Source organism: Anoplophora glabripennis, unplaced genomic scaffold (assembly GCF_000390285.2).
Source record: "Anoplophora glabripennis isolate ALB-LARVAE unplaced genomic scaffold, Agla_2.0 scaffold522, whole genome shotgun sequence".
Lineage (NCBI taxonomy): Eukaryota > Metazoa > Arthropoda > Insecta > Coleoptera > Cerambycidae > Anoplophora > Anoplophora glabripennis.
The window spans coordinates 69,825-89,092 of NW_019416807.1; the positions used below are offsets into that span (position 1 = coordinate 69,825).

The following is a 19,268-nucleotide window of genomic DNA, read 5'->3' on the forward strand; positions in this document are numbered from 1 at the left end:
GGGATTACACAATGTGATATATGTATACGAAATACAGTACATAATAAGATAATATCAATCGATCATGTTATTTCTGATGAAAAACATCTAGAATATTAAGTTCATGGAACATCGAAAATATATATAAAGATTAAATAGAAATTGCAATAATTACGATAAAAATATTAATCGAGAAAAACTTTTTAATATGAACCCATTATAATATTGAAGTGGAATGGGTAGAGTGCATTTAATTCAGTTAAAAATGCTTTATTTTCTTTTCTACTAGTTTCGGCTATTATGCCACCACCAGGGAAGAAGAATGACAATCATTGGAAAAGAAATTGCTGCATTAACTATATTAATGAACAACATTATAACTTGTTTAAATATAAAAATATTTATATTAATTTTTAAAAAACTTTAGTTATCGCGACAGATTTAGGACAGACAATAAAATGATGTCAGCTCCAACTATTATCTTTTATTAAATTGATGTATATAATATGAATGTTAACAGCTTTTGTTAAATAAAAAATAACAGTCTTATGCGAAGTCTTATCTGAGTGAATTTTTTTCAGCGTTCATAGAAATTGTTTCTTACACGAAATGTAACATTTTAAAAAATCTCAACGATTTAAGTTTCGGGAGCGGAAGTATATGTAAAGGATATTCATCGTTTCTGTAAATATTCATTATTTAACCTTTTTGGGTTATTGCTGAGCATGACTAGTATTCAAATTTAAGCGTCACAACTTTGATAACGATACGTTCGACGTATGTCAGGATTTGAGGTACGGTAATTTTTTTTTTTAGGAATACCTGAAGAGTGATGAAATGTATATAACATTGTTAAGTCCCTCAACACGACAAAACTGGCGGAGTGCGACCTACTAATCTGCAGGTACTGTGAAAGCAAGTCCGGCAGCGAAATAAAGTTTATAATTAATGATACTGTGGCCCCAACAAGAGTATTGAATTACACCTAAAACATCAAATACATACCTAAAATCATTTGTTAGTAGAACCACTAGATATTTGCCAGAGTCTAAATTATAGATATCAAAATAAATAAATAGTTCGTCGATCGTCTCACCTATGACATTCTGACAAGAACTAAAAAATTCGAAACCGTTATATGTCCGATGGTTCTACTGACAAATGATTTTAGGTGTTTACTTGATATTGTGTGTATAACTCAATGTTTGCCGGGGCAATAGTCTTCGAAGTAGTTGTTCCCAAAATATTGTTTAGGTATAAATGTCTTTTTTTCTTCTGAAAAAAAAAATAAATAAATAGAAAAGTGTAAATACGGCTGTATATTTGCTAACATAAACAGTTTCGTTCTACTTTCATTCCGTTTTAGAACAATAAAATAAAAAATATAAAATTCCGTAAAATAACATTTTTTTTTTTGGAAGAACTATTGGGCAATTCCATTTTTATTTTTAGTTTGGGATTTCTTTCACAACAGTTTTATTTTTTTCTCTTCCAAATTGAACAAGGAATTCAAATATAATTTTTATTTTAAGAAAAATCACTGACGTATCATTTTTTTCTTTAAAAATATCCAGAGACGTGCCTTTGCGCACGTCACTGGTGAATCTGAAAATAATATTTTTATCGTGAAACATGTATTATTGTTCACTGTCAAAACCTGTAAATTTTCATTGAAATATTTTGAGCGGTTTCCGCAATATTTTTAAATTTACATTTTAACTTTAACACCCTGTAGATCGGAAACTAATTAAGTATGTTAATAACATTTATCACAAATCACTTGTACCTCTTGCAAGGAATGCATCGACTTACCAAACAACCTGTATAGATACTATAAACTATAATACATCTAAATGTTTAAAATGACAAAATATTATTTATACAATTTTATTTGGGTAGGTACTATCTCAAATAGGGTCGTTCCTTTCCAGTCAGCGGCAGAATCCTAGTAAATAGAATTCTGCAATTCTGTGGTTGTCTTACCTTGCGGCATAGACGACTTTATTGATTGTTAAAACAATACATCCGTGTAATTTGTGTTGCCTGACCTAAATTATTTTTTTAAATATTTGTTTTTATATTGTACAAATTTGTAATCATATTTTTAATTCAATTAAAACAAAACACCTGAACAACCGAATCTTTTCTCTATGTATGTTAAAAAAAAATAAATTTCGTCTGAAATCCTTATTTCCTGACGAAACAACGTGAACGCACTCAAAAGTAACACGTCATAAATTCGTATGCCACCGTGGCCGTACGTTGCGCTTTAACGAGAACGTGAATCGTGAATGTAAAGTGTTTGTGTTGGTTACATTACCGTAAGTCATCGTAACTTCTCTTGAACCGAATAGAAGTGTTGACGTTGATCATTTTTAATTTGTGCTTCAATAAGTTAAATATTAAACCGTATTACACACTAGAAATTTATGTAAGTATAAATTTTAAGACCTAATCAAATTGATTTAATAAAATGTAAACAATAAATGCATTTATTCTCGTGATTTCTGAATTGGGATATTTTTCTAGAAAAATGGACCAAATCACAAAATTCATTGAACCTGGACGTCAATTCGCTAAAGATTCTATCAGATTAGTAAAAAGGTGTACGAAACCAGATAGGCGAGGTAAGTAACATGTAACGAGGAGTATAAGGTTTTACTTTAAAATATGTTTACAATATGCTATGAAATGTCTTGTATTGAGAAATATTCAAGTAGGTAGGTAAGCCTTATTTTCAAAAATTTCGTATTATCTACATCGACATAAAAACTGTTGTTTATTTGTTAAATAATCGGCTTGAAAAAAGAACCTTATGAATAATAATTTCGCCAGTTCTTCAATTTCAGGTACACGTAGTTAAGATATTAAATATAAATCAAATAAAAAGTTAAAATAAAAAGTTTATTCAAGACTACGGGATAATAATCGATTTGTTATAACCATGTAAATTACTGTTAAGATTGATCGATCTCACTGTTCTTAATAACTGGAAAATCGTATCTAATTTAAAAATTTACTATAGGTTTATTCGTTTTATTGCTACGATATATTTTTCCACACCCACTTGCAAATTTAAAAAAGCTTAATTAATAAATCGAGGTATGATAATATCCGATAAGTGGCAGATTTGTAATATACAATGTTACCTCGTATTTAGTAGCACAAAAGAGTTTCTCTTAATAATTTATAAAATGTAAATACTGTTCCAATATCATTCAAGTAAAATATGAACAAAAATTTTTGGGAATTAAATTAGTTAAGTAAGCAAAAGTATAAACAAACACAATAGGTATCTAAAGAAATGAAATTCCCACCCATACAATTCCGGTCAGTTGCAAGGAATGATTTTTTCTATTTATGTACTTTGGAAGTTTTTAAGAATATATTAATAAAATATTTTTAGCAAAAAAATAAGATATAATAAATATGTGAATAAAAAAATGTCATGATGATTAGGTACACGTTTGTGGTAGGTATATACAAATAAAGTTTTGCTACACAGTTTTCGTCCGAAGATTTTCCCAAATCATAAAAAATACACAAAATTCAAGGTAGTAAGTAGTCCACGTCTGAATATTTTTCTAAAAAAATTTTTTGGAAACAAACAATTAAGACAAAATTTTTCCGTAAAGAGAATCCTGTCAAAAGTTTTGGAGGTTTCCCACTGGGACAAGCACTTCTGTTTTTATTTAAATGTAGAAAAATGAAAAAAAAAATTGTGTACTATAATATACCCTTGTTCCTTTGGAAGCAATTGGCCTACTTTGATTTATTCAATTTCTCCTTGTTGACGTTGGATTCTACGTGTTATTTTGGGTGGACTTTTATGAAGTTTCCATATTCCTAAAATTAACCGGTTTCGAGATATTTAATTTTTTTCAAAGAAATGGAGAGAAACAGTTACTAGCTTCAAACCATGTGTATTTTATAGCAAGCAAGACAAAGCAATGATATTTATAGGGGGGATAGCTAGATCCCTAAGCTTCCCATTCATACTTTCAAAGTGGCTTAATTGCATACAGGGTACTAGAAATTTAATGCTGAGTTTAGTTAACTTCAAACTTTCATAAATCGTTTTTTTTAAATGGAACACCCTGTATGTTTTTCTATATTCTGATATACAATTTTATTCTCTTTTGAACGGTATCAGGGTTCCCTATACCTATCTCTTCTAGTTTTTAAGTTATCTACTGTTTTTTTTGTAATCACCTAAAATCATGTAATTTCTTGTGAGGACAGCTGTGGAATTTTTAGCAAAACTTCAAAACAAACAACTAAACTGACACCAGTTATTTATTATTATTTATTCATAGACTTTGCAATGGGATTCTAAGCAGAACATGTTGGCCCATTTAGAACATTTTTTGGTATGAATAAAGACAGAATTTTTTAACTAGAACTACTTTTTTACACTAAATGAGGGAAGTTTTGCTAGTTAACTCTATCCATGCACGCACAGTATGTGACCGGATTTTTAATTTTAAGGAAAGCGTTGAAAATAGTTATGATTTGGAGGCATAATGTGTTTCTCAAACTTTATTACTGTTTTTTTTTATGCAACCATGTATTCAAAGTAGATTTGTTTTAAAATTAATTTATTTGATGTTTGGGGTAGACTATATTATTTGAAGATTTAAAAAGTTGTGTTTGCTGTTCTTTTTTTATTGTAAGGCAGTAATTAATAAGTAATTATTTTTACAGAATTCCAAAAAATAGCTGTCGCAACCGCCATCGGTTTCTGCATCATGGGATTCATAGGATTTTTCGTGAAACTTATCCATATACCCATCAACAATATCATTGTTGGATCATAATCGACCATATTTCTTATTTATCACTCATGTAATTCATAATTTTTGTTATAGATATAAATTATTACTTACTATAATAAATTCATCTTCCATTTGTGTATTCATCGAATAATAAAAACAAATGTTGTTTCATAAACTATTTTATTTTTAACCAATTGTTGAAAACGGCACAAAACCAATTTGGAAAATACATATATACAACCCGTTTTTCACTTTTACTGGTAAAGAAGAGATTTGCAACTTTTCAGTTTTTAGTAGTGTGATGTGTGATTTTATTCAGTCCGTTTAATTTTTGATAAAGGTAAGACGAAACAAGGTAGAATCTATAAATTTGCAAATCTCTAAAGCAAAGCAAGTTTATCTGAAATTTAAAAAGCACCAAAGGTAATGGTTCTTATAAATATAGGGTGAGGCTAATAAACTGTTTTTATTTAGTGAAGGATAGATAATCGTGCTTTACTGTCCATTTTTTTTCTTTGAGGAAGTGTGGAACAACTTGGAGCACTTTCTCCATTTTTTTTTAAACCAACATGTATATATGTTTCAAAAACTTATTCTGAGTAGCACATGAACTCTTGTGAGTAAACTAAAGTATTTTAAGATTTTATACAAAAATAGAAAGTTTTGTGTAAAAAATAAATCTGTGATGGCACAAGAAATTTTTAATGGTGTCCTACCAAATTATGAAAGAAGTCCTAAATTTATAGATGACTTAACATCTTATCACATTTTCACCTTTTAAGTATTTTGTCTTTTAATTTAGAATTAAAACATATGCCATTTCGTGACATAAAAAAGGCACTGTTTAAAATAAAAACAAACTGTGTCAAATATTCACAACTACCTTGCAAAAAAAATTAGATAGTCTCCATAGAAAATTGTTTTACGAGCTCCAAAAATCAATATTTGACTCAGTTTTACAAGCATCTGTCCTAAAAATATTAAAAAGCATTTTCTTAAAGCAAATTATCCAAAATAATTGCCTAAGTAGCTAGGTAAAATATACCTTGAATATAACAAAAAAAAAATGTATTGAAATATAGCCTAAAATTACAATCACACATTTTAAAAAGCAGTAATACCTAATTATAAGTTTATTTTATTTTAAAAAACCACCAATTTGATTATAAACAAAACAAGGAAAAGGAGTGATTAGACCATGGCGTCAAATATTATTTTTGCTCTATTTAATACATTTTAATTCTGTCAATCAGTGGGTTAAACATCGCAAATGGTAACAATGAAGCCACAGAGAAAAATCAGTATTATTTCCTGGAATGAATAGAATTTTAAAATAATCAATTTAGAAGGATGTACTTTACACAAACAGTTACTCACAGGGGCCCTATTATTTGATGTAGTTTAATAAGTAGCCATTTGAATATCTACATCCATCTAATTTTAGTACAAGTATTTTTTAAATTTGAAAATAAAGATTAAAATTCATTGGAGCAAATAATCAACTTTATAGTGTATCAAATTGATGCTTAAGAGTGTGCACTTACTTTCTACGTTTACATCTGTAATAAAATTTAACAAAATAGAAAAAATAAGTTTATAATATCCATTCACTGGTTATTTCACATCAATAGGAATTCTGAATAGAACAGGTACATTTTGTACTATCCGATGCCTAATCGGATTTTTTTTTCAATACATTTTTTACAAATCACTAAGTCTAAAGTAGAGGTAAATGGAAAAGGTACAAGAAATAGTTTTAAAAACTAATACTAATATAAGTAAAAATAGAAAAATATGTAATTAAAAACAATATTAAATATTTAACACACAATAATATTAAAAAGTAAAAATAGATACAAATTTGGCAGTAATATACAAAATATGTTAATAAACATTTAAATAATATAATAGAAGTAAGAAATACTATAATTCTATTACTTGGAATGCTTATTATGCACCAATATTACATTTGTAATTATAACAGACATAGGTACACATCTAATATAATCATTTCAACATTGGTAAATTTTCAGATCTGGTAACAATCAATGAGGTGGTATTGTTAAAAACAACAATTAACAAGTTATCATAATTTACACAATCAAACATCACTCCAGATATCAGTTTCCGTTTGAAGAAAAAATGCATTACAATTTTTTTATATAGATTACTTGCATGAAGCCGTATGTTAAGGTTTCCCGCTGATTATAAATTTTGCTTTTCGTATTTAATCATAATTGATACTACTTGGTTGTTGCACATCAATCATCGATTACTTAATAATAATAGTGGTTTATAGTAAAATATGAACCAATTATGTTGTCCTCCCAATCTACCAACATAATAGTTTCACTGATCATTTACACTGGTCCCTATAGTTTAGTTTGTTGATTAAATATTTTTCTTTAAGAATATTTAGATGTATAAAATAGAGGCATATCAATTAACACCATTTGAAAGTCATTTTCTACGTATAAGTCTTTAATTTAAACTGGTCAATTTTGTGGCATTATCATTTGAGAGTTATATGTCAAAATAAAGTATCTAAAAATGGATCAAGACCAGTATAATGTGATCTTTTTACCTGATAAAGAAAATTTGTTCAGCTGAGATTTATCGACTCGATGCTTCTCTATATCAAATAATCTACATTTTTACTTATGCTTTTTTCCCAAACAAGAATTGAACACAGTTTATTATCAACCTAATTGCTTAGTAAATGCATTGTGTTTCTATTTCTTATAGCATAAAAATTAAAAAGTGTATAAACAGATAGAAGTATACATTTCAGTGACAAGTACTCAGTGACTATTAAATGTTGGACTGTACATCTAATAAGTAAAAACGTTGATAATTCTGTGCGATAAAACAAAAAAATTAAAAAATAAAAACAAACTCTCAAATACAAAAAATATAATACACAACAATATGAAAAGAGAAAAAGTTATGCCATACAACCATTGTCCAGTCCTGTACTACTATAATTTTGGTTCTCTGAGTAATTGTGGCATGGAGAATTGTAAGGGTATGTGTCCAAATTGGTATATTCACTAAACTCATAGTTTTCGTGCACTTCCTCTACTATTATACTGGGTGGTTTGCTATAGTTGGACTTGGAGTATGTGATGTTCGAAACTCCACCAATATTTGCTCGTGTGGAGTACACCTCCACCTGCGACCTAAAACAGAGGTCTCCTGAGGCTGGTCGACTGTAGGAATGGGTCTCCATGACAGAGGAAACGGGAGGAAGCCTGTAAATATGATCCCGGGTTACAGGACCGATATTGTGCTGACATTGTGGTCTATGTAGAGATAGCACTTCCATTAGCGACCTCTTCTGGTTCTGTAGCTCCTGTAGCTGGGTTTTAAGGTCGATGTTTTGGGTTTCCAGGGTTTCTGATTCATGCACTAGATTGGCGGTGCGTTCCCTTTTCTTTAGACGGCACTTTGTTGCCGCTATTTTGTTTCGTTCCCTTCTGCGCCTACGCCTTTCCTCATCTTCTGGAGTCAACTGAGATAAAAAAAAAAACGATTTAGTATATGCTTTCTTTAAGTAAACTTGTCTTGACTATTATCAACTACACCAGAGTTAAAATCAACAGATTTTTTAAAATCATGTTTTAAATCAAGGAATTTTAGTTAGATCTAACAAATTAAATTAGAAAATACAACTTTGCATTCATTTACAAATAAAATACTATCTGCACTGAGTCTGCAACAAAATAAATTATAGTACTGGTTGATTGATTATGGAAAATCCTTTTTTAAAGGCATTATCGATGTTTTATACAGGTTTCCACCAGTCTAAGAACTTCGCATTTTTATGGAAGATTTCATCGAAGTTAGTAAATAGGTACTTAAGTTGTACCATATTTTTGTTGGAGAAAAAAATACAGACAAATGGTACTTTTTGATGATCACTAGAAGCATCAGAATAATGAAATTTACGGTATGCATGATCAACTTTTGCGCCATCTATGAATTATAAAAAGTGTATTTGTCTCTAATGTAGATTTTGACACGAAAAGAATTAATTAATTAATTAAATCGAAACAAAAATATCCTTAATATAAAAGTAATAATTTTTAATGGAGTTAATATATGTATATTGATAAAAAAATTGAAAAATAAAAAATTATAGCGGTTTTGATTAAAATAATCATGATTTTTTATTTACATATTTTTTGAAAAAAAAAAGATAATTATCAATCCTGACTGAAAGAGATAAACCTATGTCGTCTTTATCAATTTTGGATTATCCCAGATAAAAATGTTTACAAGTAATCTTGCACTATTTAATTTATTGTTTCAAAGCCGCAATAAAGAATAATGTAAATAAAACAAAAATATTTAACTCGTCAATATATTAATTGTTTGATAAGTTATCAATTGACAATCTATTATCTATGATGTATATTAAACGTTTTTAAAAGAGCTGGATACGTATAAGGATAGGTACCTCAATACAATAAAGTGGTAACAACAGACTTGACGTACATATGATATTAGAAAACATATAAATAAGTCAAATTTGGGACTACTTAAAATTGTTGTACCTACATACATTAGGGTGGCCCAAAAAAAAACAAATATGTTTTTACGTCTTGTGAAAATATGTTAGTTTATCATGTTTTAAGAGCCCCTCAAAAATTCAGCTCAAAAAAAATTTTTTTAGAGGTCGCTCAAAATTTTTAAAATCGTCAAAAATATCATTTTTTTTAAATTTTTTTCCCGTTATTTTATCATTTTATAGGTTGAAAAAAATCTCGATTCTGAAAATTTCAAATCGATATTTTAATTTCTAAAGGTCACTCATAATTATTTTAACTTTAAAAGTAGCGTACCTACCTAAAATGTTTTCGAGCGAGTTCTAAAAATAAATATCAACAAACTAATATTTTTTTGATTGAATTTGATGAACAAAAGAATATAAATAAATCACGACACTTACAAAATTTCTCGAGGCAAAATTTACTACCGCACTGTATCAAATATTTATATTTTTTTTATTTTTAAAAATTTAAGTGTCTCGTGATTTATTTCTATTCTTTTGTTCATCAAATTCAATAAAAAAAAATATTAGTTCGTTGATATTTATTTTTAGAGGTCGCTCGAAAACAGGTACACTACTTTGAAAGTTAAAATAATTATATGACCTTTAGAAATTAAAAAATTTGATTTGAAATATTCAGAATCGAGATTTTTTTCAACCCAGAAAATGATAAAATAACGAGAAAAAAAAGTTTAAAAACAAATTCAATTTTTGACGATTATGGAAATTTTTAAAAATCTTAAGTGAGCTCTAAACAAATTTTTTGTTAGTTGATTTTTTGAGGGAGCTCTTAAAACATTATAAACTAACATATTTTCACAAGACACAAATATCGTTTTTTTTTGGTCCACCCTAATGCGCATGCATTTAAATTTGGAATATACCTACTTATAATCTCGTGAATTTAATCAATATGGAAAATATAAAACTAACAACAGATAGACATATTTAGATTAGTCTAAAATTATTAGAAACTGAACGCTCAATTTTCAATTTATTTATTTACATAGATATTGAAGGCCTTGCTGTAAGTCATTTTATGAAAAATATAGGTACATTAAAATGTTTATAAACTAGGAGCCTTGAAAATTACCTACCGGATTCTTAGGAATTGTAAATTAATAATTAAAATATGTTAATTATACGAATGGAAAGAAAATCAGAAACATTTTTTTACCTTTTTACTTTTGTGGATACTTTGTTTTTACTATTTTATAAGTAGGCAATTAGTTACAGTGCAGAAATATATTTTTCAAAGTCAATTATTTTAGAATGTATTAATTTGAAAAATATAAAAAAAAATTATTTCATGTTATCTTTAACATTATATTACTTTGGACTCAAAATATCAATATATTTAAAACTAAACCTTTTTTTTGTCAGCTTATCTTAACTATTATTTATATTTATAAAAGGATGGGCATGAGTGCTATTGTGAAAAAGTAGATACCTACCTATCAACTTATAATTGAAAATTGTTTATTTAAGATGGATTTTCAAAATTGTGGGGAATTAAAAACAGAAATACTATAAAATTATCGTTAAAGGGTAAACAAACATTTGAGTTTCATGACGTGCTAATAATCAGATAAAAGCTCGGATAAAAGATATGTCTGTACAGTCATGTCCAATAAAAACCGAGAAAACAGATAAATTTTAATAAGCAACAACATAATTTCGCCAATCAGAAATCAATAATAAATATACATCTTCCAATGTGACACACAAATCTTTACGTCAGTAAACTGCAAATGCAGGACATTTAAAAAATTTAAAGATGATGGCATTGAATATAAATTTGCAGATAAACATGAGACCTTCGTGACGAGCTGATGTGGTGATAAATAATAATAATAATTTATTGTTGTGAGATTAAATCTCGATATTTACTAATTACTGCTCCTACTCCCATAGAATATTAAAATGAACAATTCAAAATTAAGTAGTGCTTGTACTCGATATGTTTCAATAATTTGCTTGCACTTAGTAAAATTACAATTTTTTATCATCCAGTATGTTGGTTTTATAAATATTACACAGCAATACCAATCTATAACTAATTTTAAAAAAAATCATGAAATATTGTTCAAAATTGCAGAAAAGTTAATTTTAGTATTTTTTCTTGATCTACGCATCTTGCGAACAAGAAAAAGTTTTGTGACACTGTGACGTGTCTTAAAAGAGTACTTCTATCTTTCAATTTCGAATTTAATATTGCATTCTAAGATTTTGTTTCTTTCTGCAAATATGAACGTGCTTGATTCGAATTAGTCACACTGTACATACTTTAGTTAAACTTGTGAAAAATTCAATTAAGTACTCGTGTAAAACGACCTTCTAGATGATGATTATTCCTTATATTTTTCAATAATTAATTACACTTTTAAGTGGTAATAAATTTTACTGAAAAGTTGTAATGAAGAATTATTACAGGCGCCTAAAAATATGAAGTAGGTACTTTTATTGTGTGTATAATAAAAACTTAGTCAACAAGGAAACTACCATTGGAGGCATTGGATACTGAAGGCTAAACATAATAGGCAATGTATACCTACATTAACGGTGAAGAGAATTTTTTAATATATTATGTTGTTTTTGCAAATGTTGTTAATGCTCAGTATAAATATTCATAACATTATTATTTTTATTTAGGTACGTCTGCTTAAATATCTCCAATATGGTGGTAAATAATTATTTAATTAGAAAGAATCAACTAATGTCCGTTTTTTAAAACAAACATTCTATAACTAACCAGAACACAGAAGCATGATTTCTTTAACAATCTAGTCTTTCACACAACCCACATTTTAATGTACACAGAAGAAAAACATTATTATTGCCAATCACATATCCATCAATAAGCTCAATTTTAAATGGTTTCGTCCCAAAACACCAATTTCTGAAATTATTAACGCACTAACTATTATTACATCTTCGATCAAATATGCTGTTCATTTGCACAAGTCTAATTATAATTTTAAAACTTACGACGACAGTTGGTGAAAAAAAAAAATGACTTTTATAAAATAAAAACAGCGGGTTGTGCTTTCGCACCGATGAAGGAGTGAATCAAATTGAAAACTTGGCCAAGGTACAATAAACACAAATTAAAGGAATACAATATTTTTTTTATAGTTTTTGGCAAAATGCGGCAAAACATATCGCGTTTCGAACACACACACACACCACGCAAGTTATCGTATTGGACATCCGCCAGACGCATATATTGTACAATATTATGTTTTCCTTTACCCACTCGCACAAACCTGTTCCATATGAACAGCCTACATCGTTTTCGTGCATATTGTTACCTTAGTATTGCTTCTTGTGGGTTTGTTATTGTTCCTGAGGCACGGTGAATCAAATTCGAATGTTATAGACGCCACAGTAAACTCGCAAAAATATACGGTTTAAATTGTTGTATGTACTCGGTATGGGTACGTACCTATGCCTTTGAAACACTTATATTGTGATGAAGTGGCTTTAAAATAGGCATAGAATAAAGCGAAGAATATAGTTTTCCGCAGCTATTTCTATATTTGTTAATTTGTATTGAAATCTTCATGTTTATATAGTTAATTTTTAATAATTGATAAATAATAACACTTCTTGTTAGATATTATTCTACAGTATCATGACTTTATAGCCTTTGGTCAGAATTCATCACTTGGTTAACAAAAAGTGTATTGTTTTTGGTAAGCAAACTATCATCGATTTAGTTCTGCATTTTAATTTTAGATTCAATAAGTGTAAAAACAATTTATAAACAATGAATTTTGAGAAATGTTTACTGCTAATCTAAAAATAAAACTATGATTATTTGCAATTATCGATTAAAAAGTCTGTGCAATTTAAAATCCTTTATACGTTTTAATTTAAACAATAATTAACTCATTCTATTTCAAATAAATTGTTAAGAAGTAGTATTTGTTGTTGGGCAGCAAAAATTGGTAAAGGTGGCCCATTTATGCGTCGTTGCATAATATTTTTCGAGACTAGAATATTTAAAATGTATTACTACTTCTTTAAAGTTCCAAATTAAGTGGATACATTAAACAAAACAATTTCATAACTAGCATATCCAAAAGTGAAAAGCGACATGGCCATGGAAACATTAAAAGTTTATTTATGTAAGCCATTGCTGTTAGTATTAATTTTAACGATTTTGGTAAAATACGACAATTATAGTTTATAATACTGATCTATTATTTATTTATGTTTTATATACATTTTTTTAATATACAATGCACTAAATTGTTCTGTATGTCAGTCAAGACCAGTTTATTAGAGATTGAGTTATTAGCCACTTATCAGTCACACAAATTCTTTAATAGATGTAATACAAAACTTTCCCTCTGATTTCAAAAAAGTAAATAAAGGTGTGCAAGCAGCTTAAATGATTCATCAAAAAAATGCTATTTATGCGAATGAAGACGTGCCTATTTAGTAACTGCGTAACTACGAAATTATTCCTAAAGTTCCAAAAGCTTTTTTTCCTCTTGTCTAATAATGTGAGAAATTATTCCAAATCCAATAATTGGAATAAGGAATTGTTTTCAATAAATATGTTATAAGAGCACTTATGTGGCGTGTACACTGGTATATTTACTCGTAGTAATTACTCTTTGAAAAGTTGTTTTCTCACACAAAAGCACTTTCTTCTTTATCAGTTTCAGTTTGCAGTTCAAAACTGAACTAGTCAGAGTAGTGGCAACTGAAATCGTTCACATTGGATTAGTTGATGAGTGCGAACAGAAAATCGGTGGAAGAAAAGGTAATCCCATTCTCACTATACAGGGTGTCCCAGTGTCAGCGTTCAAATATTTACCAGGGGTAGACCAGACCAATATAAGGTTAAAATTCTTATAAACTATTTATCTGCTATCCATTCTCACTGAGTTACAGGGTGTTGTTTGGAAAAAATAATAACAACTTTTCGCAATAACTTAAAAACGTAATTTTTACGTGAAGTGTACATCTATTAAAAGTCATTAAAATGACATGGTGCTTATTTCGATCTGACGCCAGGGGTGACCTAGTCCAACTTGTCCTCAAGGTTATGTCTTCATAACTTTTGCATATCCTAGTTTAATGTAATTTGATTAAGTTCTCCTGAATCTGCAATCGATTCTGAACAAAAAGTGTGCTCTTGTTTCATAGCTCAAAATTGAACCGTTTGAGTCTAAAGGATCGACTGCATTTGACCGCGTAGAAAAATGCATGTAAAGATTTTATTACTTGTTATCTAGTAGGTACCTGTCATTATAAAAAACAAAGTTGTTTACCGTTGACGTACAGTTTCACATGTAGCTGCGGCTCAATGAATATGAAGAAATAAGTTTTATGAATGAATTATTTAATGTTTGGTTACTTATAGGGGAACTAAAAATAAAATTGAAAATTATCTAACAGAAACAAAATTATGTTAGCAAAATGACAATATTAAAAATAAAATAGAATTATTTCAATAAATGCTCGAAATGCTGTCCATTTACTTCAATGCATCCCTGACAAGGAATTGTAAACCCATCGCAAATCAACGGTTGCTTGAACTCGGCGACTGCATTAATTTTTTGAAGTAAGTAGTCTCTCGTGTTACTGGTTTCGGCATACACCAGTTGCTTCATATGATCCCAATAAAAAAATCAAGCGGGTTGATGTGAACGAACCTGGGAGGCAACATAATAGGTCCATTTTTCCCAATCGAGCGTTCTGGAAAATGTAAATCGAGCCACGCAGATACCTGTCTTCCTTTACGAGTAGGTGCTCCATCTTGTTGGTAGTTACGCAAAGCTAAGGGAACGTCATCTAGTACGCCATCAATATTTTCTAAAAAATCCGTGTATCTCTCTGAATTCAATCGGTCTACAATAATTTGAGGAGGCATGACTCCGTTGAAGATTCCTCCCCAGACATTTATGGAGAATCTTCTTTGAACGCGGAGAGTCATATCACATGTGGATTTTCAACGTATCAGACATGACATTTTTTTAAATTATGTATAGCATTTCTCGTAAAGATAGTTTCATCGCTCCACAATATCTCTTGATGGAAATTTTTCGTCATTATATTTTCTAACAACCATCTACAAAATTGTATCCTTTTTTCGGAATCACGAGGATGTAAAGTTTGTACTTTATGTAGGTGGTATGGATGCAGTTCTTCTCGGTTTAAAATTCTCCAGACGCTGGCTTCGTGAAATACCTACTTTCGTTGACACTGGTGGAAGGATCATCAACAACAGCAGATATTACATTTTCTTCTAAAATGTTTGCATCTTCGAAATTACCTCTTATTCTAGTGTTTCCAATTTTAACACTCCCGGTCTCACAGACTCTTGGAGAACTCGTTGGAATACGTGCTGTGAAGGTTGCCTTCTGTTTGAAAACCTGCGTAGATACCGTCGTGAAGCCAGAAATGAATTTCCATCACAGAAACCATAAACAAATATCATATCGGCATATTCGTTGTTGCAAAATTTCACAATACTTAATATCTTGTTGTTTTGTAAATTTAATTTCTCGTAACTTCGACTACTGTAATTCATTTTGACATGTACGCTTGTAAACAACTTTGTTTTTTATAATGACAGGTACCTACTAGATAACAACAAATAAAATTTTTTCATGTATTTTTATACGAATTAATGCAGGCGATACTTTAGACCCAATTTACTCGAAAACGATCCATTTTTGAGCTATGAAACAAGAGCACATTTTTTGTTCAGAAGTTATGAAGACAGCCTTGAGGACAAGTTGGCCTAGGCCGCCCCTGGCGTCAGATCAAAATAAGCGCCATGTAATTTTAATGATATTTAATAGATGTTCACTTCACGCAAAAATTACTTAAATCCCTGAAAGGGTTTATGAGTTATTGCGGAAAGTTGTTATTATTTTATTTTTTCTAAACAACACCCTGTAACTCAGTGAGAATGTGCCGCAGAAAAATATTTTATAAGAATTTTAATCTTAGTTTGGTCTGGTCTACTCCCAGGTACATAGAACACAGGAGGGCAAGAGGACAAAATAATTTCGGTTTCGAATCGCACCAGGCGAGGCGGAGACGGATCCGTTCCTGGGAGCCTACGTGAAGGGCGTTCGAATGTCGGCCCAGGGAATATTATGTTAATTATCCACAACGAAGTTCCTAGTGAGACCGCGAAATCCTTTTTACATATTCATACTGCTCATATATCTACTCCAAATACTACTATATGGAACATTTTGACATCTTATGGGTATTTTTTAAACGAATGATTAATTTTATATAAATTTTCTGTTTTTATGAGATACGGTTGTCTACTAGTCTTTGCTATCTAGGCAGGTCGGTCGATAGCCGCACGGTTTAAGGCGTCAGTACTTAAATCGATGTGTCGAACTGCCCGGGTTTCGAATCCCGCGGTCGGTGACCGTAGATTATCTATACTTGTACGGAGGATTGGCGCCCTCTGTGCAGGTATGGTAGGGCGGAAAAATGTTGGCTTGGGTCAATGTGAGAGATTGACACCGGTTGGCATTTGACCACCCCCCTAATTAATGAGGTTTTCCAGGTTTCCCTCATTCCTGCACTGAATGGTGGTTAGGGCCTACCAACATAAGTCGTTCCTGGGCGCAAATGCGGCCTGCGTAATAATAATATGCCGCCTCCTCTCCCGCACAAGTCTCGGACTTCTGGGCTAATTCTCGTAATTAGAATGAGGAGTAGAGATATTATTATTATTATTTATTTACTGTCAACTTGCTTTTAGTGTATGTGTGCATAAAAAAGGCAGTGAAATTACATAAAACCAGTACTAAAAGAACTAATAGGACAGATAGTGGCTGAAACTGACAAAAATAATTAAAAGCTGCGCGTAGACAGACAATAGCAAGAGAATGAAATACTACTTACTTCATTTTCTTGTTTGATCTTGTCCTCTTCCGATTCGCTACAATCGTTCTTCTTGATCCTCTTGACCTTGTCCATGTCAAAAAGATCTTCCCCGTCGCTTTGTTGTTTTCGTTTTTGCTCGATCGTCAATTTGAGTCCAGCTTTGATCAGTTGAGAGCAGGTATGCTGAACACTGGGCGGATTCGTCGTTGGTGACTCTACTTGGCTGCTACTGGAGCTGTTCGAGTCGCTGCTCATACTGTTCAGGGCCCCATTTCGACCAGCAATAGGTCCATTGGGTGTCTTCCTTGGCGCCTCGTCGCCGAAATTGTAGTTATCGAGAGGATTTGTCATGGCTATTAGAGAATTCAGTATTTCGGGGGTACGGGGTGTGGTACTGGTGCTCTCCACCAGGAGGCTGTTCACGGCATTGGCTGCCGAGGTAGCCAAGTCTACGTTTAAATTATACATAATATCACTTTTTCTTTAAAATTAAATCACAATCAATCAACGAGAAGGACTCGTTAGGAAATACACTTAAATTAGTATTCTACACTCGCAAGTGTCTTTAACTTGTTAGTTCTCACTTAGTTATCTCCTTGACGTCGTGTGTTGAAGCGGTTCCAAGATTTCAGGCGAAGGTAAACTGAAATAAAAAAAATGCTATTACTTTAATTACCCTTAATAATAATGGTTATGATGGTGATGACCTCTCGTAAGCAGAATAAGTGGGGCGAGTACAAAAATATTGTATGCACCTGTTCAACTTAAAATTTCAACTAAACGAATGCCCTATTTTCTAATTCATAACGTATTATGTTTGTTCGAAAGCTTTTTCTCTTGGGACACAAAGTAAAATAAATGGACGTGAAATTTTGAACTAATTACACCGGATGTTAGTAGTAAAACTGCCAATAAAATATTATTATGGGTACACATATGTATATCAACATAAATAAATAATTTGGCATTTAGGTTTCTGGGTGTTTATTGTATAATACACAATACACATACCGATACATATATAATACGAACTATATTTGGGCGTATACGCAAACGGTATGTCATCTTCTTTTAACCAATTTTATAACAAAAGTGAAAAAATTGTTTATACAATTGCAAGTTCACGTGACTCTAACAACGTCTTAGGTCCACGCTGACTATACCTATATGTGGTTTTCCAATGCATTTTTTATTTTTAATTCAAAACACGGCGCGGCAGCATAACTAAGATCGAAACAAAATGTTGACCTAGGATGATTCTCTGAGTACTCTCTTTTTACTTCATGAAAATATACGCATTATGAAGCCCTCTGAAAGATATACTGAGTAAAATCACACCGAAAATATCTCGGACTTCACTTTAATTGAAGTATATTAAAAATAATATTTACTTCACATTCAACATTTCCTGAATTTAAGCGGTAACGCCACTCTAGAATTTTGAAAAAATCGATTTTGGGATAAAAGATTTACGTGGGAGTAAAATCGGAAACACGAGTTTTTTCGAGGTAGAGCGCAACCACCTGCGAGCTGCAGAAGTGCTTATTGTAACTTGTGATAACGCGCGCTATAGCTAGCTATTAGACCTCTTTTATGCACGCGTTTTTCTCCTCTCAACGCGAAGTTGACAAAAACGCTGCGTTTCAAGATACCCTGAATAGAGTTACTACGTTTATGCATTTTACGCTCGTTTATTTGCTCTCGCGTTTTCAATTCTGTCGCGATGGCTTTACAGAACGCTTGGCGACACGCGTTCCGAAAAAGCACGAAAGTATATCGGCGTTTTTATGCAAAGCGCTCTTTGTCGCAAGTCCAGTGGCTCTGTCTGTCAAGAATAGTTTTAGCACAGTTTGTTTTAGTTTTAGTTTAGCTATTGATCAAGCGGGACATGGATGCAATGGACGCAATTGAATTCTATTTCTATTAATTGGATGTACTGCCCATCGCCTCTTACGTTTTCTATTACATATTTTTTTATAGCACAAATACAATATACACGGATCCATTTTCATGTACTTCACTGACTACTGTGTGGCATGAAACTGGCGACAACTGATAGAATACGCGTGCATAAAATGGAGCAGAAATAT

General features: G+C 30.8%; 2 protein-coding genes across 2 annotated transcripts in view; one reads left to right on the forward strand and one right to left on the reverse strand.

The window, feature by feature from the left end:
• The first annotated feature begins 2,253 nt into the window (after positions 1 to 2,253).
• On the forward strand, positions 2,254 to 4,929 carry LOC108911869 (protein transport protein Sec61 subunit gamma). Its single transcript, XM_018716931.2, has 3 exons — positions 2,254 to 2,410; positions 2,509 to 2,606; positions 4,684 to 4,929. Exons 2-3 carry the CDS (start codon positions 2,513 to 2,515, stop codon positions 4,794 to 4,796), a joined length of 207 nt encoding a protein of 68 aa, XP_018572447.1. The 5' UTR covers positions 2,254 to 2,410; positions 2,509 to 2,512; the 3' UTR covers positions 4,797 to 4,929.
• Positions 4,930 to 6,608: 1,679 nt separating this feature from the next.
• LOC108911871 (activating transcription factor 3) overlaps positions 6,609 to 19,268 on the reverse strand; it is a 56,714-nt gene continuing 44,054 nt past the window's right edge. Inside the window, exons 2-3 of the mRNA XM_018716932.2 lie at positions 17,197 to 17,821; positions 6,609 to 8,265 (exon numbers count right to left, since the gene is read on the reverse strand). Of these exons, the coding sequence (XP_018572448.1) occupies positions 7,699 to 8,265; positions 17,197 to 17,646 (1,017 nt within the window). The 5' untranslated portion in view covers positions 17,647 to 17,821 and the 3' untranslated portion in view covers positions 6,609 to 7,698. The remainder of the gene's footprint in view (positions 8,266 to 17,196; positions 17,822 to 19,268) is intronic.

Coding starts and splice junctions, on each gene's coding strand:
- LOC108911869 (XM_018716931.2), top strand. CDS start 2,513: ATGGACCAAATCACAAAATTCATTGAACCTGGACGTCAATTCGCTAAA. Junction 2,607..4,683: donor TACGAAACCAGATAGGCGAG/GTAAGTAACATG, acceptor TTATTTTTACAG/AATTCCAAAAAATAGCTGTC.